The sequence below is a fragment of the Xyrauchen texanus genome, chromosome 10 (assembly GCF_025860055.1).
Source record: "Xyrauchen texanus isolate HMW12.3.18 chromosome 10, RBS_HiC_50CHRs, whole genome shotgun sequence".
In the NCBI taxonomy this organism is placed as follows: Eukaryota; Metazoa; Chordata; class Actinopteri; order Cypriniformes; family Catostomidae; genus Xyrauchen; species Xyrauchen texanus.
In genome coordinates, this window is record NC_068285.1 from 40,329,969 (window position 1) to 40,354,476 (window position 24,508).

At 36.8% G+C, this 24,508-nt stretch overlaps 2 protein-coding genes across 5 annotated transcripts in view; one reads left to right on the plus strand and one right to left on the minus strand.

Moving 5' to 3' along the window:
* Positions 1-577, minus strand: part of ctdp1 (CTD (carboxy-terminal domain, RNA polymerase II, polypeptide A) phosphatase, subunit 1) — a 147,193-nt gene extending 146,616 nt beyond the window's left edge. For all 3 annotated transcript variants that reach the window (XM_052136373.1, XM_052136370.1, XM_052136371.1), the window contains exon 1: positions 130-577. In XM_052136373.1, the coding sequence (XP_051992333.1) occupies positions 130-407 (278 nt within the window). In that variant the 5' untranslated portion in view covers positions 408-577. The remainder of the gene's footprint in view (positions 1-129) is intronic.
* adck5 (aarF domain containing kinase 5) lies at positions 334-23,530 on the plus strand. 2 transcript variants are annotated; one of them, XM_052136374.1, is made up of 16 exons: positions 334-466; positions 4,098-4,329; positions 9,651-9,745; positions 9,852-10,001; positions 10,458-10,533; positions 11,067-11,267; positions 13,709-13,849; positions 14,316-14,429; positions 14,679-14,810; positions 14,917-15,000; positions 15,098-15,179; positions 15,801-15,879; positions 15,964-16,055; positions 18,701-18,953; positions 22,102-22,218; positions 22,478-23,530. In XM_052136374.1, the coding sequence occupies exons 2-16, from the start codon at positions 4,306-4,308 to the stop codon at positions 22,578-22,580; spliced, it is 1,743 nt and encodes a 580-aa protein (XP_051992334.1). In that variant the 5' UTR covers positions 334-466; positions 4,098-4,305; the 3' UTR covers positions 22,581-23,530. The 2 variants fall into 2 exon arrangements, with proteins under 2 accessions (XP_051992334.1, XP_051992335.1); XM_052136375.1 differs by lacking the exons at positions 334-466; positions 4,098-4,329; positions 9,651-9,745 and having other exon boundaries at positions 9,947-10,001; positions 11,072-11,267.
* The last annotated feature ends 978 nt before the right edge of the window (positions 23,531-24,508 follow it).

Below are 24,508 nucleotides of genomic sequence, written 5' to 3' on the forward strand. Positions count from 1 at the left end.
CCAATTTCAGCTTCTCATGCGCACAGTTAACGAGCCTTTAAACCTACAAATGCTGCGAATGAAAACCGCCATGCGTTAAACATTACTGTGAGCTGGTCATAATAAGCACGTCATGACAGCGTGTCTTACCCAGGCGCGATGACCTGCCCGAGTTGACAGCACAGTTCGCGCACAAATCCAGCGCGGTCTGACTTCAGCTTTCTCTCGTGCGCTCTTGAGTCGTTTTCGGCGAGAATCGGCGCGCAAACCGCGATGACGGAGTCAACGTTCACCAGAGCTCCGGGTTTCACCTTCCACTCGAGCAGCCGTAAAGGACGCGCTCCTGCGGGGTAGCGGATCTCCGTCACCTGAACCATGGGGCCCTCTGCTGCCGCAACGCCGCCGCCGGAGTCTGCAGGCTCCTCCATCAGAGCTGTAAACCTCTATCAGAGACACGCGGTGAGATGCAGGAAGCGTTTGATGACAGGTAATAAAAGAAGTAAAAGCGCTAATGTGATCCCAATTTGTGTTGTCTGTTAAAGCGATGAAAATGAGGTGTAATGCAGGACAGGCTGAGGGACAGGTTCACTCTTCCCGCCCGTAAACAGGAAACACAACGAGCGAGCAAGAGCGAGACTCCATCCACTTCCGGGAGACTTTAACCTCACTCTTCTTTTGAAATTATATTGATATGCCTGTTACCTTTAGCGTAAAAAAATATGATATGCTATAATAATAAACAATATTTTATATATAAAAATTAAGATTTTCCAGTTCCTCCAATAACGCACGTGATATTTACACAGAGTTGCAAACGTCAAACCGGTGGCTCACAGCAAATCTGACTGAAGCATTTGTAACAATCTACATTTATTTACCCCTTCCCCATTGAGACTGACAAACCCCTGCATTGTGATGTAAGCTGATGAAATATCATGATCATACCATCTGCCTCCCAGTGCCGAGGGATTACAAGCCTCTAACAGCAACCAATCAGTAGATGTTTTTTGGTTTGTGGGTAGGCTATATTTCAAATAAATGTTAGTTTTACACACAATATTGTCAAAGCATTAATACAAATGATAAAAAGCAGTGACAAAAAAGGAATGGCATTAATGGTAATAAAAAAATATTAACAAATTCTTAGAATTGAATAAGCATTCAGTTCATAATGCTCAATTATCAGTGAGCATTAAAAAGAACATTATACCTTTATGAACATACACAGACTGAATATTTGATCAGTGAATATGATTATCGAAACGGTGATTGGTTTCTGAGGGTGTACTATATAAATGTGAATTTTGCTGCAACAGGGTTTCTTTTCACTTTTTTTTTTTAGAATTTAAAGAAAAAAAATATGGTTTGAGAGTGTTTCTTTATATAAAGGCATAACATTTTAAAGTATCCGAATTTCGTAACACTTTTTCTTTGTTTTGTGTTTTATTCATGCTAATAGCAAGGTAATAGGCTTGAAACTTGGTATGGATAATATTCAAAAATGTTGGTATTAAGAAAATGTGAGAAAGTCTGTCAATAACATTATTATCTCATACAGTATAACATGTGTAATTTCTTCAATTAAATACATTTCTTATTTCTCTGCCCCACAATATTAAATATTAGCCTTATATATATATATATATATATATATATATATATATATATATATATATATATATATATATATATATATATATAATTTATGAAGAAAGAAACAAATTAAGAACTGACCACTAGGAAGGGGGCCTAGGAAGCTCAGCGAGTACTGATGCTGACTATCACCCCTGTAGTCGTGAGTTTGTATCCAGGGTGTGCTGAGTGACTCCAGCCAGGTCTCCTAAGCAACCAAATTGGCCTGGTTGCTAGGGATGGTAAAGTCAAATTGGGTAACCTCCTCGTGGTCACGATTAGTGGTTCTCACTCTCATTGGGGCTTGTGGTAAGTTGTGTGTGGAACGCGGAGAGTAGCATGAGCCGCCACATGCTGTGAGTCTCTGCACAACAAGCCACATGATAAGTTGCACAGATTGATTGTCTCAGAATCGGAGGCAACTGAGACTTGTTTTCCACCACCCGTATTGAGTTGAGTAACCGCACCACCATGAGGACCTACTAAGTAGTGGGAATTGGGTGTTCCAAAATGTAATATGCAATAAACTTGGATAATGTGACCTTGATATGCAGTGCGATAAACCTAAGATTAATGGGTCAAAATCAAATGTGATCTTTTTCAAGAAGATTAACCTCGAGAAAATGATATCCAAGAGACATAAAGTTATATTCTGTAAAATTTATTTTCCAGCATTTTCCATCCAATAGTTGGAAATCTAAACACATGGCAAAATGACACCTCAATATAAAAAACAATTGTCTGAAGAATGGAGCATTGATGTTTTCCCCACTTTCTGCTGTCCAACTCCCCTCACTCTCACATAATCTTTTCTCATATTGTTTATTTATAAATACTTTTATCTGAAAAAAGTAGACCTCCTGAACAAATTAGGCTTCAGGCTTAACCTACAAAAAAGCCTTTTTTTAATTACAAATGCCTTGTTTGTTTTTTGACAAAGTATTGTTTTTCAATCTATCCTGATGTTCTTCTCTAATGTGCAAAATAAAACATTTATGGGAGTTATACTGGCATCTTAAAATCCTGCACCTCACACAAAACTGTTAACATTTTAAAGTGTCTTCCTCAAGAAGGAGCTAAATGTCCGACAAAGCAGAATCCTCCATTGGGCTGCATGTAAAACTCAGAACATTTTTTTTACTTAGACAGAAAACATTTGTACATGAAAAGTATGCTTGTTTAAATCTATTAGTATCAAGGATTGGAAGTAAAATACGAAGGGAAATCTCCAGAAGTCATCTTATAAATGACTGTGATTTGTGCATCCTGAACAGCTCTGACAATAGTAACAGGTGCCACTTGATAAAGGGCTGTTTTTGCGCTGCTTCAGAAGAGGTAGGACAATAATATCTACCTGGTTAAATTGCCCAAATATTGTTCGGGACATTTCTGATTTTCTGAAAGTTGATAGGGACATCCATGTATGCCAATGGCTAATATGCAGTGTTGGGTAGTAACGGATTACATTTAATCTGTATAATATAATCAGAGTACAACAATTGTTTACTTGATTATATTACATTTTATAATGTATATTACATTTTATAATTATGTTATACATTTTATATGTATATATGTTTTTAATAAAGTTTCATTAAAGGAGTGTTCATTTATACTAATACATTTAAAATGAATGATTAGATTAGAAATTAGCAATGAGTAATCCTAAAGTAATCATTTTAGATTATCTAAAAAGTGTAATCCTAAAGATTACATTACTGATTAGAATTTTAATAGAGTAATTTTTTAATTAGTACCAGATTACAATTTAGAAATAATCCACCCAGCACTGCTAATAGGCCTATTAATATTTGTGTTGTATTGCACTGCTTAACAGATAAATGCATATCTTAAATCTGAAATGTTATAATAAATGGAAACATTAGAAGTGTTTCTAGTCTTCATACAATTGTGTTTTTTGCATTTTTAGAGACTTTGATGTATGTTTAAGTCATGTATGTTTAATTTGATAATTTTATAGAATTTTCTTAATAGCCCCTCTATATTTATTTATGTATTTGTTTGTTGATTGATTGATTGTTTGATTGATTGCATTACATTTCTTAACCAATAAATAAGTGTCCAAAAGTTAGTAATCTTTTATATGGAAAAGTGATATACTGGAAAAATGATGGTTACTACCTAGAAGTATCATATCAGAAACAATCTTAAAGATGTGTCTAATTCTATCCAGCAAGGCTTTATTTACAGAAATTCCAAAAAGATTTATAAATGAGCTGTTTTCTGCAATGACTACCACGAATCTACTTTGAATTTATTTGGCATTGTATTGATAATTGTAGTAATGAAAAGACTTTTATTATTTATTATACAATATTATTTATTGCATATACCTCCCCCTGGCACTATATATATCTTATTCTTTTCTTGTGTCTTATAAGTAGCTTTATACATATCTTGCTGTAATACGTTTAATTTGTATAACTATCATAAATGTCTAATGTTGATGTTTTTTAAATTATAAGTTGCGCAGAGGGGAGGAGTATCAGGAACGTCCCGTCAGACCACTGTCACATGATCGATTACGTCACAGCTGACTAGAGGGGATGTGAATTTACAGCACCCGAGTACGTGATCTTAATTTCTTGAAGCACGAGGAAGTGTTCGAGAGTCACCACTGGTCCGAACCGAGTCACTCACTCATGCGATCATCATCGCGAGCGGACAATATAAATGGCGGGAGAGACATTCACATCGGTAAGATCTTCTTTATATCACCATCATTGCATTCTGACCTGCACATATCGAATAATTAATTGTCTATGTGCTCGAGTTGTCTAATCAATATATGTAATAGATGCTGCTGATGCATTGTGTTTCCATTTCACACTTCAGGACTCATTAGAGAGGCAATTAAATGTAAAATATGGAGTGATGTCATTGTCCTGTCTGGAAATACTGATCTGATCCTGAATGAATGCACTCAAGGCCAATGGAAATCTGAAATCATGCCATGCACTTTAACGCTTTTAGATCCCAAAGTCTGTGTTTGCCGTATCCAAGTCTGGAATCGAGAGATTACATGTTAATACAGATACAGTTTAGAACTCACTTTGTACTTACAGTACAAACTTTTACCACGTTACCGTAGCCAAAACACAAAACAAGTTTAGACTAGTTATCATTGCTTGAGTTGTGATTGCATTCAGGTATTAGAGTACTATCACCTGTTTCTATAGCACAATCACAGTACCTTTATTAAATGGAGAGTTCACCCAAAAATAAAATTTTACTTATTATTTGCTCACCCAGATGTGTATGACTTTCTTTCTTCAGCAGAGCACATATTCAGATTTTTAAAACAATATTTCAGCTCTGTAGGTCCATTCAGTGCAAGTGAATGCTGACCAAAACTTTGAAGCTCCAAAAAGGACATAAAGGCAGCTTAAAAGTAATCCATAAGAATCCAGTGGTTAAATCCATGTATTCAAAATCTATATGATGGGTGTGAAACAGATCATTATTTGAGTCCACTTTTTACCATAAATCTCCTCACAAATCAGTCTCCTCGCCGTTCTTCTATTGCTTTTTGCATGTTTCAAGCACTTGGAAGTAGGGTTGCAGCACGGTATACCACGGTTTGAAAATTGACGGTTATCATACCATGTACATTTGCTTATCTACGGTATTGAGAAAAAAATGCAACCGGACGGAGAATCTCACATACGCGTGCGCATCTCCTCTATTGCTTGTTTGCCTGTCAGACTCGTCAACTTGCGACACACACGCAGCGGAGTAAATGTCAGAGAGAAGCGTGGCGAGGGGGTCTGACACGAGTTAAAGAAGTGTTTCTCCACTGGTCTATTCGTACTGGGTCGCGGACAGCAGGGAAAGAACAATGCCATGGTTCTCCCATTGAAGATATTTTGGCGGCCGCCCAAGTGATCTACTATTTAGGACTGCCGAGGCAGATTTAATGATAATCTGGCAAACAGCTAAAGCAGACAGAATTTTTTCATTTGATATTTCAGTTAACTTGCATTGGGACTCCACAAGCGTTTAACATGCTCAGGGTTGCCAGATAAGAGACGCAATACCCCCAGTTTGAGATTTATACTTGCGCAAATTGGAAATATTCTGCCTAATGTTATACTTATTTTGTGCAATCTAGCAACCATGCACACGAGTGCGCTTTTTCTGTCTCTCGCGTTCCCCTTTGAACAAACTTAGCGATCTGTAGTGCAATATTATTGTGTTATACAGTGTTATACGGCTACTCTGTGTCCATTCTTGAGGCTGCTTGTGATGTTTGGTGCTACTAATTTTGCTGGTAAATCTTCTCAGTGATTAAATTAAATATAGAAGTAGATCTCGGCATCATTGGCATGCGAGCAAAAGCAAGCCAGAGATGATATGTAAATACATTTTTTATTTGTGCAATTTAGTTGATGTTGATGTCCCTTCACACCTGTATGTTAATCTAACTCTTGCAGTAATCATTTATCATATTCATGCAGTTGTGTTATTCAGTTGTGTGCTGAAAGTCAAACCATCAAAACCCCGCATCATGACCCTTTTAGCATGTAAACGGGTAAAGTTTTAGGAAAAAAACAAGTAAACTCGCCCGAAAAGTATCTATCTTTGTAGAGCAATACAATACTTTAGGCAATTGCAGAATAGTCACATTAGTCACAGATAAACTTCAGATAATTGAGTACACAAATATGTCAGGACTTAAAAGATACAAAAACCAAATCAATGCAGAACATTGTATCTCAAAAGCAATACAATGCCCCCCCCCATGCACTACTTACAGCCTGATCTGGCCCCTTTACCAAAATAGTTAAAAATATGAATAATTACACACCATCACCTTTACAAATTTGTTTCAGGATTTTACATGAGTAAAAGAAACTGTTATATTTTGACAAAATGTTTCAGTTTCATATGAAATAATCTAAAGGTAGAATCTATTAGACCTCATTTTATATCAACAATGGCAGTTTTAGTTAAAGTTTCAAGATGTGTTTCAGCTAGTATTTATTTTTCATAAATGCATTCATTTATTATTATTATTACTATTATTTAAGACTAGCACACTGACCATGGTAATGAGGAGCCTTTCCTTCTGTGTAATATGTGTATAAATATGTAATAACAGATAAAAAAAACGGGATAATAATGGGCTCATATATGTAAATGTTTTAAAAGGGGGAGAGAAAACTTCCTGTAGATTTTGTTGTTGACATCAACAACAAAAATAATGTCGCTTGATGCATGTCCTTGTACTGGAAAACCATGAACAAAACTATGCAACATAAAAGGAAATGCAACCCAGGATACATTAAATACAGGTTATGTTTAATCTATGGCAGGTCAACACTTGATTTCAAATGTAAAATCTGTCCTGAAGCAAAACCAGTTGAGCACCACTGAGATAAAGATACAGACAGGAGCAGTATAATAACTGTTATAATAACTTAATAATCATAGGACATTACTTTAAAAGCTCACACAGCTGATGTTATTTTTCATTTAGTAGTTCATTTAACATGTGAACTAACATGCTTTAGTTATTTAACATGTTATAGTTACATTATATTTTTATCATGTTTATAATTCTGTTAGCTTTCTTATTTTTTATATTTATTTTATTTTCAAAAGGGAGACTTTTTTTTACACATACTTCAATAAAATAAATGCTTTAAAGTTTCAATTATAATAAAGTGTTTGCTCAAAAATAAATACATAAATAAAATAACCCTTTTGTTTTCACTGATAATAGAAATTGTGTGACACTGTGAAACCGTGATATTTTCTGAGACTGTTATCATACCATGAAAATCTCATAGCGTTGCAACCCTACTTGATTGTACAGCCGTGGCCAAAAGTATTGGCAGTGACATACATTTTGTGTTTTGCAAAGTTTGCTGCTTCAGTATTTGTAGATCATTTTTTCACATGTTTCTATTGTATACTGGAAAACAATGATAAGCATTTCATGAGTTTTAAAGGATTTTATTGGCAAAAACACTCAATATAGGCAAAGAGTCAATATTTACAGTGTTGACCCTTGTTCTTCATAACCTCTGCAATTCACTCTGGCATGCTGGATATCAGTTTCTGGGCCAAATCTGGACTGATGGTGATCCATTCTTGCCTTAGAGTTGATCACAATTTGTAGGCTTCTGCTTGTCCACTTGCCTTTTGAGGATTGAACACAGGTTCTCTATGGGATTAAGATCCGGGGAGTTGCCTGGCCACGGATCCAAAATTTCAATGTAATGATCTCTGAGCCACTTCATTATCACTCTTGCCTTGTGACATGGTGCTCCATCATGCTGGAAAATGCACGGATCATCACCAAATTGCTCCTGGATTGTTGGGAGAAGTTGTTCTTGCAGGATGTTTGATTCCATTCTTTATTCATGGCAGTGTTTTTGGGCAGAATTGTGAGAGAGCCCCCACACATGGATGGTCTCAGGATGCTTCACTGTTGGCACGACACAGGACTCATGGTAGCGTTCACCTTTTCTTCTCCGGACTGTCGATTTTCCAGATGTCCCAAACAGTCATAAGGGGGCTTCATCAGAGAAAATATCTTTGCACCAGTCTTCTGCTGTCCAATTCTTGTACTTCCTGCAGAATTTCAGTCTGTCCTTGATGTTTTTCTTGGAGAGAAGTGGCTTCTTTTCTGCCATTGTACATAAGTCTTTGCCTCACTGTGCATGCAGATGCACTCTCACCAACCTGCTGCCAATATTGAGCTCTACACTGGTGGTAACACGATTCCAAAGCTGACTCCTCAGGAGGAGACGGTACTGGTGCTTGCTCACTCTGGGACGTCCTAAACCCTTCTTCACTGGAGTTGAACCTCTCTCCTTGAAGTTCTTGATGATCCGGTAAAGTTTTTACCTGACTAGTACTCGTTCACACTTTCCCAGGTGCTGCTGATATGAATAGTGAAATTATGTTAGCTGGTCATTTTTTGTCAGTGTTAAAAAAAGCAATGAAATATGTTTTTTTGTGATGCATCTGATCACTCTGCACAATAATCTAGAAACAATGTGAATCAACACCACAACAACTGAAGCAGAAAACTTTGCGAAACACAAAATTTATGTCACTACCAATACTTTTGGCCAGGGTTGTATAATTGAGCTTGAAATCATGATCTTACATAGAGACTGCAATGGCAAGATGAACAGTGAAAAAGGAGTAATATTTTGGTCTGTTCTCATTCAAAACCTATTAGATTGCTTTAGAAGACATGGATTAAACCACTGGAGTCTTATGGATTACTTTTATGCTGCTTTTATGTGCTTGTTGGTGCTTCAAAGTTTTGGTCACCATTCACTTGCATTGTATGGACATACAGAGCTGAAATATTCTTCTAAAAGTCATACATATCTGGGATGGCATGAGGATGAGTAAATTATGAGAGAATTTACATTTTTGGATGAACTATTTTGGCAGGAACTATTAACTAGGCTGGTATATTTTGTAAGGGTATTGGCTAATTCGTCTTTGAAGTGTCTGTTTAGACTAGGAGGACCTAAAGGCCCTCGTTTGAGACTTTTGTTGATCTTTTAGTGAGTAGTTGTCCTAGCAATCACATTGAGCAAAATTGTGTAATCGTTGAAAGTCATTGTTTTGTCATGAATGAAGGGTTGCTGATGGGATGTTGTTTATCATACTCTATAGAGACCTTTAAACTGCAGCACATCCTTGACAGTAATGACCTGTCCACAAATCAGCCAGACTGACTGAAGACATTTTGTTCCCTACTTCAATAAACATTCCCCCTTTTTCACAAGTTTCCACACGGCCTTGATGGGAAACCCTCACGTCCTCTTTGTAGTGTTTTAAAACATACCTCACTGAGCATCTCTGAGCTATTTTTACACACTGGCTTGGTAAAAGAGTGAAGTTTACTTGTCGACAGACTTGGCCGTAATTTTCACGAACCTTCCAAAAGATGTTTGAACACAACTCCAGGTTCATCAGAGCTCAGAGTTAAAATATGAATGAGCATCCCAATAATTGAGTGAATTTTTAGTTTTTTTCTTTGGCTTCAGCTAAGGTTGTGTCGTCGTCATCTGGCTCTGTTACGGAGATGTACTCGCTTCACAAATCCCCAAGTGCTCGACCAAAAGGCTTTCTCATCAACGAGGTGAGTCTGAACTGTAAGTTTACTATGCCTCAGTGAGGTCTGACCTGTGCAAAACCTCTCAGAGAGCATCTTTATAGAGACAGATTTGTGTTTTCATTCTCTATAGAGTTGTAAAGAGTCACAGGTTCTTTAGGAAGCTGTTGACTGGCCTGTCAGTGGGCGTTCCTCTCGTGGTTGGGGTGCGATATGTGGTCTCTGAGCCCAGAGAGAGGAGGAAGATAAAGATACTAGCAGAGGGAGTTGGGCGCTTCTGCAGGTGAACATCTTGGTCTCTGCTCTTTTCTTCACAAGCACTTCATTAAGCATTTCAATAAGTAACAGTATTCTATAAACCGTGACCCCGTACACCTTGTATTAAGATGCATTTTGGGCCTTCTGTTTAAACAGTACAGTGTTAAAGACCAGTGTAAATGGGGTCCAAAATGTTTTATGATTTGGCCACTTCAAATGTGGTTTAAAAATATGACATTTTGCGAATTGTGGCAGTGCACAACAGCATGCAAACATTAATTTGGATTGAATTAAAGATGGTCCATTAGATTATATACTGTAAATAAGAGAAGCGGTTCACCCTTTGTAACGCTGTCTGTGTAAACGGTGATGTGCCTCATCTGATCATTTGTGATCGAATTACCCAAAACGCATCTTAATACCATGTGTAAAGAGAGCCTGTGATTTTGCAACACTCAAAATAACATGTCTTTCACATCAGGTCTCTGTATGTTGGGCTCGTGATATCAGCAGATTACTGGTGGACATCCAACATTGCTCTGCGTGGCATGGATGAGGTAGGTTTTATACCCTTCTTGTATGTTGCTAATTTATTGTGATGTTTGGGGAAGATTTCATTTGTCACATGTACAATATGTTTAGCTGAATCTAAACCAAAAAGTTGTCCATGTTGGATCAGAATTTCACAAGGATTGCATTTTCCAGACTGTGATTATGCACCACCCAATATGACACTTTGTGTCAACTACAGACAGGATTGTTCAGTTTTTGGGTCCAAAGGGCTAGATGCACTGCCGCTGAGTATATAGTATAGCAGAGAGGCCTAAAACCATATAACTTGCTGCAACCCCCCAAAAATTTTGTATTGACTGGTTGGAAATTGTAAGGACAGAAACATGATGTTCTACAGATGGCAAAGTACAGCATTGTCAATGATAAAGCCCATAGAGTATATACTGTATATAAGCACAACTATAGATATACACAGTGAAGTTACATTACACAAATATAAATGTACACATGTATTAAATGCACAAAACACTCCAAACACTGTGACCTCTATTTTGCTGTTTTCCATCACTTTCGCCAGAGCAGTCCGGAGTATGCAAAGATCATGTCATCATGTCATCAGAGAGCAGCCAGTAGCATGGTAGAAGGAGCCATTCAGAATGGAGGGCTGTATATTAAGCTGGGACAGGGCCTGTGTGCGTTCAACCATCTTCTACCTCCAGAGTACACCCATACACTGCATGTGCTGGAGGACAAAGCTCTCAATAGGAGATACAAAGAGGTGAAAAGATTCATGCTATTCAAATAAAAGACTTTTAGATTTGAAATGCCATCTTTTAAACTGCCACAAAGCATTACTTAAAATTAGGGATGCACTGATATAAATGTTTTTGTCCGATATTATATTTTTAACCAAAAAATATATGCTGATACAAATACCAATATTTTGCTACTTACCTATTTTGTCATCAGATCACTGTTTTGCTTAGGAATTATGCATTTAAAATGTAAGAGGTACAAAAGCTTTTTTTATTGTTCTAACAATAAATAATTCTCAACGAACATAGATTGGATCTGTTGAACACATGACAGGGCAGCATTTTAAAGAGATCCAGACATAATGAAAGATAAAAGGCTAAAACAATTATTAAAAAATAACTCAATATCACAGCATGATGTGTGATGTAAGAAAAGTTTTGTACATCTAAAGCATTTTTGCACTTGTCTTTGCAGCTTAAAACAGAACTCACAGTTTAGATGTACTGTATGTTGTGGGGCAGCTGTGGCTCAGGTGGTAGAGTGTGTCGGCCACTAATCGCAGGTTTGGCGGTTCGATTCCTGGCCCACATGCCGAAGTGTCCTTGGGCAAGACACTGAATCCCAAGTTGCTCCCAATGGCAGGCTAGCGCCTTGCAAATTCATATTACGCATATGTTGAACAATTTCACGGAAATAATTATATTAGTAATTAAACAATAATTATATAGTAATTAAACAATTATAACCAAAGTAACAAAACTCCTGTTTAAATTCTATCGTAGTGTAATTGATCATGGATATTGCTGTCTAGACAAGTCAAGGGCACCGCTTGCTCACACACAGCCCTTACTGAAGTGCTGACTAAAGGTTTTTCCTCCATTGAAAATGTTTTGTCTGCCGCCAAAGCTAAATTTAGTCCAGATTATATGATATTCATCTTGCTTTTCAATATGCTTCTCATGTGGAATGCGGATGAGCGCAGGGTGATGGAAGACTGGTTTCATGCATCAAGCATATGATGACCTTGTATGTCAGCCACCACCGAACACCATTTTTGACCCTGGAAAAACCCTAGGACTAAAGAACTGAAATGCATGCTGTATTTTAAATTGCAGCCGTTTAAGGAAATCGTTCACCCAAAAAACAAAATGTCTCTCATAATTTACTCACCCTCATGCCATCCCAGAAGCATATGACATTCTTTCATCTTCAGAACACAAATAAAGATTTTTAGAAGTAAATCTGATGAAAAGTGAACTGGTGCCAAAATGTAGTCGCCATAAAAGTAATCAATGTGACTCCAGTGGTTAAATCAATGTCTCCAGAAGTGATATGATAGGTGTTGGTGAGAAACAGATCAATATTTAAGTCCAATTTACTGTAAATTCTTCTCCCTGCTCAGTCAACCACCACTTTAACTTTCACTTTCTTTTGTTTTTGCTGATTCACATTCTTCATGCATATCGCCACCTACTGGGCAGGGTGAAGAATTTCTAGTAAAAATTGACTTCAATATTGCTCTCTTTCTCACCCAAACCTATCGTATCACTTCAGAAGATATTGATTACACACTTGATTGATTAAAATTACTTTTATGATGCCTTTATGTGATTTTTGGGGTGTCAAAATGTTGGTATACATTTATTTTCATTGAATGGACCATCAAAGCTGAAATATTCTTCTAAAAATCTTCATTTGTGTTCTGAAGAAAGAAAGTCATACACATCTGGTATGGCATGAGTGTGAGTAAATGATGAGAGAATTTAAACTTTTGGGTGAACTATCCCTTTAGTAATCCTGCTAGACAATATAATAGATTGTGCAGCCTTCATGTATGCCATTTTAATGTCTCAGGCAACAAAGTGAGTCAAAGCGTTTTGATGGTTTTACCTCATCATGTATAGGTAAGTGCCGCTTTCAGAACGGTCACATCATTAATGTGAAAACGAGTATTACTGAAAATTAAACGTTACATGTTATTAGGAGTGCCAACCCTTCTACATTCTGTGGCTATCATTAATTCTGGATTGTGCATTTGAATTCATAGAGTTTTGATAAATTGTAAATAAACCATCAGTTTTTCATATCGGCTATTTCATGCTTAAAATAATTTTGACAATGGTTTTAATTTGGTCAATAATTGGCCGATAAATATCGGCAGCCAATACATTGGTCGGTGCATCCCTACTTAAAAGGAATATTTTACCCAAAAAGAAAATTCACTCATGGATTACACACCCGAATGCCATCCCAGATGTGTATGAACATTTTTAGAAGAACATTTTAGCTCTAATGGTCCATTTAATGCAATGAGGGTGAGTAAATGATGAGAATTTTAATTTTTGGCTGAACTATCTCTTTAAAATACTAAATTATACAGTAGGCCATAATAAAGATGATATAAGAAAACCCGTTCAAATAAAGCTTTAAAAATCGAAAATAACCCTGCTTTGGTTGTTCTAGGTAGATGCTTTATTCCAGGAGGACTTCAACATGACTCCAGATCAGATGTTCAGGACGTTTGATCATGAGCCTGTGGCTGCTGCAAGCTTGGCCCAAGTTCACAAAGCAGAGATGCATGATGGGACACCTGTGGCTGTAAAGGTGCGTTAGGCCTGCAGACGATACATTTGTGTATTACAAACTACTGTACATCTTATTTGAAGCATCTTTAAATTATATTTTAACTGTTTTAACTTGGTTCCCATGCACCATTGGGTTTACTTAGTTATAATTATAGGACAATGTTCTAGTTTTGTTGCAACTGTAGTTTTTTTGGTCCCACTTTATATTAGGTGTCTTTAACTAATTTGTACTTGGGGGATTAAACGTCGCGATACAATGTGCTTATTGATTACATACGTATTGTTTTGCGAAACTCTCACAAGATTTACATTTGCTGACGCTGATGTTAGGGTAGGTTTCAGGTTATGGTCAAATTTTTATTACAGATATAATTAGTTTGTACAATGTAACAACTTGTAAGTACATCATTTAGGACATTGTATCAAATGCCTAATTTTAAGTTGCTAAAGACAACTAATTTTAAAGTGTGTTCAATGTCATTCAGGTGCAATATATTGATCTCAGGGATCGTTTTGATGGTGATATCAGGACTCTGGAGATTCTCCTGGATATGATCAAATTTATGCACCCTAGCTTCGGCTTCCGCTGGGTCTTACAGGTCAGTGTATGTTACTTTATTAGTAAAGATCCCTTGTCTGGGTATTCCATGCTTACAGAAAATTAACCTACTGTGCACACCTGGCATAAAGAATACTTCAAAATAGTATGAGTAGTACGGTAGTGCTGTATGCTATTCCAAACATCAGTCCCAGTTGTTCTTAGTGTTGGTCATTGTAATTGGCCAAGACAATACTAGGACCAGTATTTTACAATATTCTGTTCTCTCCATGATGTTAAATGCTTGCAGGACTTGAAAGGAACGTTAGCACAAGAGCTGGATTTTGAGAATGAAGGCAGGAATTCTGAACGCTGTGCAGTAGAGCTGAAACATTTTAAGTTTGTTGTTGTGCCCAAGGTGTTCTGGGACCTGACCAGCAAGGTAGGAAACATACGACAGTAAAGTCTTTCATAAATGCGAATGATCCATTTAACTCTCTTGCATACTTCAGTCAGTGAATACAGAACTTGACTTTCTGTCCATGTAGAGGGTTCTTACAGCAGAGTTCTGCGAAGGATGCAAAATCAGCAACATTGAGGCGATTCAGCGTCAAGGCTTGAGTCTGAAAGATGTGAGTGTAATTGTGTCAGTAATTATTCACTGTGTTACATCAAAGCCATACTCTGTTCATACTGACGACCGCAGCATTTGCTCTTATGGTGTTTCAGACAGCCGATAAATTCATCCGCACATTTGCAGAACAAGTCTTTTACACCGGCTTTATTCATGCTGACCCACATCCGGGAAATGGTAAGATTACTGTGTTTGTAGTGGTAATATGCCTTGTTTTAATATGCTGTATTGGATAATGGATGGAGTTAAACAAATGCTGATTATTAGATTATAATTTCTTTCAATGTTGTTAAGAAAAATAGACACTACCAAAAACAAATAGGCCTATAACCATTATCACAAGGGTGAATCTCACAAAACATGTCAGTAACAAATTAAAAATGTTTATTGAAAATAAGTCTATTTTATTACCATTAAGTTTATGGCATTTATTTTCATGACAATTAAGAAATTTCCATTACTGCACCAAATTTTATTTATGTAAACTTCATGGTAGTATTTCTTGCACTGATTTTAATAAAATCAAATTGTTGTGTCCAGACAGGACGGTTTTCATTACTGTATTACAGTAATGAGAATGCAATAAAAAAAAATGTTTTCCTTCATATGACATTCAGGAGATTTGGGGAGGGTATTTGTGCTTAATTATCATTAATATAATCTCACAAAGCAAAAAAAAAATCTTAATGCTCCTAAAATAAGCTTCACTTTCTTAATGCTAAAATATAATTGATTGGTTATAGTGTGCAAAATGACCTGGACATTTCTTTTGTGAGATTCAAATGTTGCCCATTTCAGTGCTGGTAAGAAGAGGTCCAGATAAAAAAGCTGAGTTGGTTTTGCTGGATCATGGATTGTATGAATATCTTAGTAAAAGGTGAGAGATCAGTGTTGAAATAAACTCTAAAGTCACTGGCACTAGAGTTGAATGAGCTGACAGGAAACTAACACTCTCTCTCAGTGACAGAGCAGCTTTGTGTCAGCTGTGGCGATCTATAATCCTGCGGGATGAAGCCGGCATGAAGAGATATGCAAATGAGCTCGGTGTCAAAGGTGAAACATCTTTACATCTAATATTTCACTGTGGTAGTTTTGTAGCCTATCTGTGGATATCATTTCTGCTTTAGATTTTTGTTATTAAAATAAATTCACTATATAAATAAATACATATAAACATATTTATGTATTTTTAAATGTACTATACGTCTATGTATTTATTTCTACATAATGAGATGCTTTTTAGACAGTATTAAAGTTTCCATGTATGCTGTGACTTTGGCTGCTTTCCCTTTACTATGCCAGCTCATCCAAAAACAAAAATAATTTTGTAATAGTATATTATAAAGAAGAAATTCAAATGTTGACGCAATTTTTATTGGTCCACAAATTGTAAGCCTTTAGATAAAAGTTTGTATTAGTTCTTTCAATTTAAGGTATTAATTCAATATAATTAATTATATAAAAAAAAAGTATGCATTTAAACATGCCCCTAAATTGTTAAACAAATCGGAGCAATTAAAGCTTGGAAGTACCATTTTTATGTTTTAATCAGCAAGTGTCAATCAGTAGGGGGCAGTAAGCGCAACTCCAGCCTAACGGGCAATGCGCAGCTATATAGGCAACTACCCACAATCACTGACAGCAGATAGCACAAGATGAGGATGGGCTCTTGTTTCAAACACAGCTGGACAGATCACAACTCCGATTTACAGGAGTCTCGAGATGAGTTTTTTGGAGTTTCAAACCATGTTTAACTTGAAACTGTGTTTATGAAGCAACGCAACTGAAGTTAGACGCTCCAAAACGTTATGTGTATATCGAAGCGTCCTTAAAAATACCCCTATAAAACAGTGCATTCGGAAAGTATTCACAGCGCTTCACTTTTTCCACATTTTGTTATGTTACAACCTTATTCCAAAATGGATTCAATTCATTATTTTCCTCAAAATTCTACAAACAATACCCCATAATGACACCGTGAAAGAAGTTTGTTTGAAATCTTTGCAAATGTATTTAAAAGAAAAAAGCCTTTGCTCAATACTTTGTTGAAGCACCTTTGGCACTAATTACAGCCTCAAGTCTTTTTGAGTGTGATGCTACAAGCTTGGCACACCTATTTTTGGGCAGTTTCTCCCATTCTTCTGTGCAGGACCTCTCAAGCTCCATCAGGTTGGATGGGGAGCATCGGTGCACAGCCATTTTCAGACCTCTCTAGAGATGTTCAATCGGGTTCAAGTCTGGGCTCTGGCTGGGCCACTCAAGGACATTCACAGAGTTCTCCCGTAGCCACTCCTTTGTTATCTTAGCTTTGTGCTTAGTGTCGTTGTCCTGTTGGAAGATGAACCTTCGCCCCAGTCTGAGGTCCAGAGCGCTCTGGAGCAGGTTTTCATCAAGGATGTCCCTGTACATTGCTGCATTCATTTTTCCCTCGAGTCTGACTAGTCTCCCAGTTCTTTCCACTGAAAAACATCCCCACAGCATGATGCTGCCACCACCATGCTTCACTATAGGGATGGTATTGGCCAGGTGATCAGCGGTTCCTGGTTCCCTCCAGACATGACGCTTTCCATTCAGGCCAAAGAGTTCAATCTTTTGTTTCTCCTGGTCTGAGAGTCCTTCAGGTGCCTTTTGGCAAACTTCAGGTGGGCTGTCATGTGCCTTTTACTGAGGAGTGGCTTCCGTCTGGGCACTCTACCATACAGGCCTGAAATGCTGGAGCTCTGTCAGAGTGAACATCGGGTTCTTGGTCACCTCCCTGACTAAGACCTTTCTCCCCCGAATGCTCAGTTTGGCCAGGCGGCCAGCTCTAGGAAGAGTCCAGGTGGTTCCAAACTTCTTCCATTTACGGATGATGGAGGCCACTGTGCTCATTGGGACCTTCGATTCTGCAGAAATGTTTCTGTACACTTCCCCAGATCTGTGCCTCGATACAATCCTGTCTCGGCGGTCCACAGACAATTCCTTGGACTTCATGGCTTGGTTTGTGCTCTGACATGCACTGTTAACTGTGGGACCTTATATAGACAGGTGTGTGCCTTTCCAAATCATGTCCAATCAACTGAATGTACCACAGATGGACTCCAATCAAGTTGTAGAAACAGCTCAATGATGATCAGTGGAAACAGGATGCACCTGAGCTCATTTTTGAGTGTCATGGCAAATATTTTTTATTTATAATAAACTTGCAAAGATTTCAAACAAACTTCTTTCACATTGTCATTATGGGGTATTGTTTGTAGAATTTTGAGGTAAATAATGAATTTAATCAATTTTGGAATAAGGCTGTAACATAACAAAAGGTGTAAAAAGTGAAGTGCTGTGAATACTTTCCGGATGCACTGTAAGTCTACATCAGACAAATTGCTGTGGATTACAGATCAATGATAGGTTATGTTCAGTAATATGGAATTAAACAATATATTGCCTTCTAAAGACACTATTTGAATTGCCTAATCAATGCTGTACTTGTCGTTCACAATAATGTGATATTGTAAAATACATTTTATTTGTCAAATATGAATCATTATGTGTTGAACTGTTATATTTGTGGAGGCTTTCTCTGTAATTATTGATAAGTGCAATGATTTCGGTTGATTTATTGGCATGTCATGTAATTATTTGATTTAAATGTTAATCCATTGACAGTCCTAGTTTGTATTGTAAAATATATTGAATTTGAATTTTTATTTGTGTCCCAGAACACTTCTTGTTTTGCGAGATGCTCCTGCAGCGGCCGATCAACATGTGGGAGTTGGGCCTGGGTAACATCCTGACCCGAGAGGAGACGTTCTACATGCGTGACATGGCAATGAATCGCTTTGATAGCATCATGCAGGTGTTGAAGTCTATGCCGCGCCCCATGCTGCTTGTGTTCAGAAACATTAACACTGTGCGATGTATCAACATCACTCTGGGAGCCCCAGTCGATCGATACTTTATCATGGCCAAGTGGTAAGAGTCCTACACCAACTGACTCCTGTAACCTGCTAAGAGTTACTTACAGAATTGTCACTGTAAGAGTTACTGCTTATTCTTCATTTATCGTCTATGTCGAGACTCTGTTATTCCAAATATATTCTATTTATTTTAATACTTAGAATTTTTGTTTTATTTTTGGGACTGATTACTATTTTTACTGTTGCAACTTTCAAGCTACGTAAAATCTAGATATTGTTGGATTGTAATTAGCTGTATTTTGAGAGCGTGCCACTGTAGGGTTAGAATTGTACTAGTTATATCTAAATGTCAAACAAGAATAATTCTGTCAACTAACAACCAAAAAGAAGAGCAGTACTGAAAAAAATGTGAAAAAGCAATACAAATAACAAAACTCATGCTATGTTGAGTGAAGCTCATCATAGGTATTGATTAACAATCTCTTGATAGCAGCTAAACGCATGCTGTAAACTAAAAGGGCTGTCAAACTTTTGTCACAATTTACTCACCTTTATGTTGTTTTAAACCCATATGATTTTCTTATGCAGAACACAAAATATGTTTTAATGAATCTCTGTTAGTCTTGTTAATATAATGGTGTCGTAAAAGTAGTCAGTTTGACTCTCAGTGCATCGTATTCCAAGTCTTTTATCGAAGGCATACGATAGGTTATGGTGAGAAACAACCAGATCTTGTTTAGTACAAGTTCTTGCAACTCTCATGCACTCATGAATGCACAAAAGATTTTTTCACTAAATGATTTAAAGGGATAGCTCGCCTAAAAACAAAAATGTTCTCATCATTTACTCACCATTATGCCATCCCAGATGTGTATGACTTTCTTTCTTCTTTTAGATGAATATTTCAGCTCTGTTGGTACATACAATGCAAGTGAATGGTGACCAAAACTTTAAAAGGCTCAAGCTAAATAGTTGGCATAATAGTAATCCATAATACTCCAGTGGTTTAATCAATGTCTTCTACAGTGATGTATGTTAAGCTAAAACTTAAAAATTGGAAATAAAAATACATTAATTAATTAAATATCATTGTTAAATAAAGAGGAAAATTCTATCAGTTAAAATTAGTTTAGATTTGAGATAAAAATGAATGGAGACTATTGATTGTGAGCACATGGCAACCTGGAAGAAACAAGGAAGCTGATTGGCCATTGAAACTGCACATGTTACATAAAACCTTGTGTGTGTGTGTGTGTGTGTGTGTGTGTGTGTGTGTGTGTGTGTGTGTGTGTGTGTGTGTGTGTGTGTGTGTGTGTGTGTGTGAGTGAGATTACCAGCGTGCAAAGAAATCTTTGTTTGCAAAGTGGATGTGCTTCTCCTACCCAAGGTGGTGGTGGTGGTGTTGTTGGTTATAAAACCAAAGGAGAAAGACTGCTAATGTGTCACTAAAAACACAAACAGTTCATCAAAGTTATACACACAACTAGCTAACTGAATCATAGTCATGAAATAAGGAAGTATTAGCAGGCTAGCAGCTACCTCGACCTGCTGTCATGGAAACTGGCAATGAGGCTTTGTAGCTGCTAGCTAGATATCCAGCCAATATGATATTGTTGTGTATCAAACAAGACAGTACTGAAAATGCAATGAATACACAGCTATTGACTGAACACATCAACACCATTGCTGTTTATGTACTATTTCATTAAAATAGTTATGAAAGGCAGAAGACAAACAGAAGGCAGTTTGTGGTCAACTACAATATTTTTTTATTCTTAAATATTACTAACTACAATATTATCTATTTTAACAACATTCTTATCAATAAGGCATTTCCATCCTCAGACCTGTCACTCACTGGATGTTTTTTGTTTCTGGCACCATTCTGAGTAAATTCTAGAGACTGTTGTGTGTGAAAATCCCAGGAGATCAGCAGTTACAGAAACACTCAAACCAGCCCATCTGGCACCAACAATCATGCCACGGTCGAAATAACTGAGATCAAATTTTTCCCCATTCTGATGGTTGATGTGAACATACTGTGACTAAAGCTTCTGACCCGTATCTGCGTGATTTCAGAGGTTGCGCTAGAAAAAATCTTTATCCATCATTTTGTCGGGCTGAGTTGTAAAATTTCCGTCATGGTCTATTTTTACCCGTCAGAGTCTACGACATTCAGAGGCGTAGAATCCATTAGAATGGCATATACATGACAGTGGATGGGCTTAAATTATATATTTTTTGTTCTATCTTCAATCAGCCACCGTGCTAAAATCAGATTTTTATACTATTCCGGTTATGTGCGGCATTAAAAGGAACTAAACGTCCAAATGGAAAATTTGAAAATGCACATAAATACATGCATAAAATGTCACAGATGAGAACCACACACATCTCTGAGGCTCTGATGCAGGCATTTAACAAAAATAACTGACAAGTTTGCTCTAAATGTCATATTTGTGCTTTTTATATGAATTATCCATCAATGTTTATAAAAAAAAAAGATAAATGATGGAGAATTTTCGGTTAACGCAACCCCTGCATGATTTAATACACTGCACTTCTGCCACATGATTGGCTGATTAGATAATCACATGAATGATTGTTGGTGCCAGATGTGCTAGTTTGAGTGTTGAGCAATTGAGACAGTCTAAATAAATAAAAGAATTGTGGTGAATTCTCCAAGAATCTTGGAACATCTTATCTGCCAACTACCAAGAAAAACTGTGTCCAGGTGTACCTACAAGAATTGGGGCTGTTTTAAATCAAAGGTGGCCACACCAAATATTTATTTAGCTTTTTTTGTGTTTACTGGACTTTGTATGATGTTAATTGAAAAATTCGAACTATTTCTTTTTTTTTTTTTTTAAGACATCCTCACTATGCAACATTTTTCATAAGTGCCTAAAAATTTTGCACAGCAGTGTGTGTGTGTGTGTGTGTGTGCGTGCGTGCGTGCGTGCATGTGTGTATATATATATATATATAAGACTAGATTTACGCTTCTGAATAATGCAGGAATGGATCATCAGTCTGGGAAAAGGTTCCATATCTGTTTCGCAGAATAAAAACAATCATAGAGGTTTGGAACGATGTGAGGATGAGTAAATTATGACAGAATTTTCATTTTTGGGTGAACTATTTCTTTCAAGACTAGTAGAAAGGGCCATATTTGATGAAATATCTATCTTGTTGTGTTGCAGTGCAGTGAGAGGATGGAGCAGAACGCAGGCCAGAGACACCAGGCTGCTGTCGAGACTGTCCGTCTTCCGCTGGGTCTGGTCCTTCTGGGAGAGCTTCAAGTTTGAATTTGCTTTAAGGTGAGGCACAAATGTTCTTTTTCTGCTCCAAGAGAGTGTTTTAACTAGTATTTAGGCTGAGGCTGCCTCTCAAAGTCAACGTTCATAAGTTATCGACATCCCTACACTTTGCGTCTTCGGCTAGTACCTGACAGATTCCACCGATACAGATGTCCTGAGAAATCACAGATATTTATTTTTAGCCAATCAGAAAACTAGCCAATAATAATGTGTTAAAGGCCATGAGATGCCTTTACTGCACTCTTTTGTGTTCCTTCAGGTCAGAGATGGCACTTACGAGTGTCACTCGCTGTCTTCTTCAGCTGCTGTCATACTGCGGTGTCATCACACTGGACCAGGATGTGTATCAGTATCTGAAATGAACCGTCAGTGACCACATACCTCATTACGTATCTTTCTTTCCAATACTTCAGCACGTGTCTCACTGAAGGACAACTCTGATAAACCTGGTTTATTGATACCCTTCAGACCACTATAGCTTTACACAAGGTGCTCTTCTGTTTCATAATGTCTTTGTATACTATATATATCCCATGCTTGGACTGATAGGGACCTCTCCCTATCTCCCACCATCCATCTGTGCAAAGATCAGGTGGCAAACTGCATTACACATAGAGCAGATATTTCTTCAGAAGACTTTTATAGTGTGGTGTATCAGAGATGCTGTTGGAATACAGTTCTTATTTCAATCAAGAAGCAGGGAGACCTACATTAGTTGCTTGTGTAGTCCTTTTGTTTCAAACACTAGAATAATTAATAATAATAAAACAAATATTTAATGCTGGCAAAAAAAGATCAAAGTAAACAGTGTAAACCAAATGATTTTTTTAGAAGAAACACAAGCATCATAAAGGTAAATGGTTTCGCTTAAGACCTTTTACTTTGAGTTTAGCAATTTCAGTAAACAAACTACATTCATGTCACAAAGATTTATTCAAAGAATTGTGCCGTTTTAGATTGTATTTATATGTATTCCAGTGCAGTAGCTTGTTTGAAATGATGAATATGCAATTGAGGTATAGCAGTAAGGTTAAGCGTTGAATTTGTGAAAGTTTGTGTTGTGAAATTCAGGAGCATTTTCAAAATTGGGAGCGTAATCTCCAATAAGATATTTTCAATATAAACCATTTATAAGTGTTATTGTTTTCTTTGTTAAATGTACATTTTCCAGAATCGCACAGAAATCACTGATGCTCTCATGTTACCTGGAGGTTTTAATACAGTTTTAATCGAATCAATTTCATAACGATTATTCAAATAAGGTTTATAATAAGGTTCAATTTGTTAACTAAATTCATTAACATGATTAACAATAAACAATACTACTTTATAACTATTTTTTGTCATGATTTACTCACCCTCATGTTGTTCCAAACCTGACTTTTTTCTTTTGCAAAACACAGAAATTAAGCCTTTTAACAGACTGAGATTATGTGTTTCTGCGTTATTTAGAAATGTAAATCTAGCAAAAAAAAATATATGTAAACTGTACAATTATTCAATTAAACTGTTATATTTCCCTGGCATTAATAAAATAAAAAACAAAAAGCTAATGAACATTTTACCAATCCAGATTTACAAAATTTGTTTATGCTAAAATGAATGCATAATGAAGTAACAATTAACAATTGTTTTCAATTATTAACATTAACCAAGATTAATTATTGGTGTTAAAATAGTTAATTGTTAGTTCACGATGTGTGAAATGAAAGTGTAAAGTGTTGCCAATTAATCGTATGTCAGTATTTCCTGAGAAAGGCCTCAAATAAAGAATCCAATTGTAAATACAAAATTCTAATAATTATAAATGCATAATTCAGAAAAGAATATTTTGCATTGTTGTGGCAGACGAGTGAAGCACTGATTAGTCAACACAAAAACTGGCTTTAAGTCAATATATTGTTTGTTTAATACCCATATCATTGAATGTAATCCTAGAGTCGACAGCAGTCCATTTTGCGATTGAGGAACCGACAATATAAAAATGCTGCCCGAACATTTCTGTGCCACCACAGACTGATCGCTTGCCCCTGCCTGGCCACCCTTTTGAAAAACTCCTGTCGCCGCCCCGGTCATGTGGAGGGCAATGCAGCGCTTGACGCTGGCATTGAACAGAGTTCTGCACAATTGTAAACTTGAATAAACTTGAATCACTAAAATAGCTGGAATTGATGCTTTTAGCTTATTCTAAAAAAATATCCACAGAAAAAATGTTCATGGACCAGTGATTGTCTTATCTTTTTCACCCCTCATGAGTTTTCATCCCTGTAATTTGTTGTGGCATTGTTGT

Bases quoted from the DNA above. Each gene is read 5' to 3' on its own strand.
- adck5 (XM_052136374.1), top strand. From the start codon at position 4,306: ATGGCGGGAGAGACATTCACATCG. The intron at 10,002-10,457 runs GTGAACATCTTG...CTTTCACATCAG, and splicing joins GGAGTTGGGCGCTTCTGCAG to GTCTCTGTATGTTGGGCTCG. The intron at 11,268-13,708 runs GTGAAAAGATTC...TGGTTGTTCTAG, and splicing joins TCAATAGGAGATACAAAGAG to GTAGATGCTTTATTCCAGGA.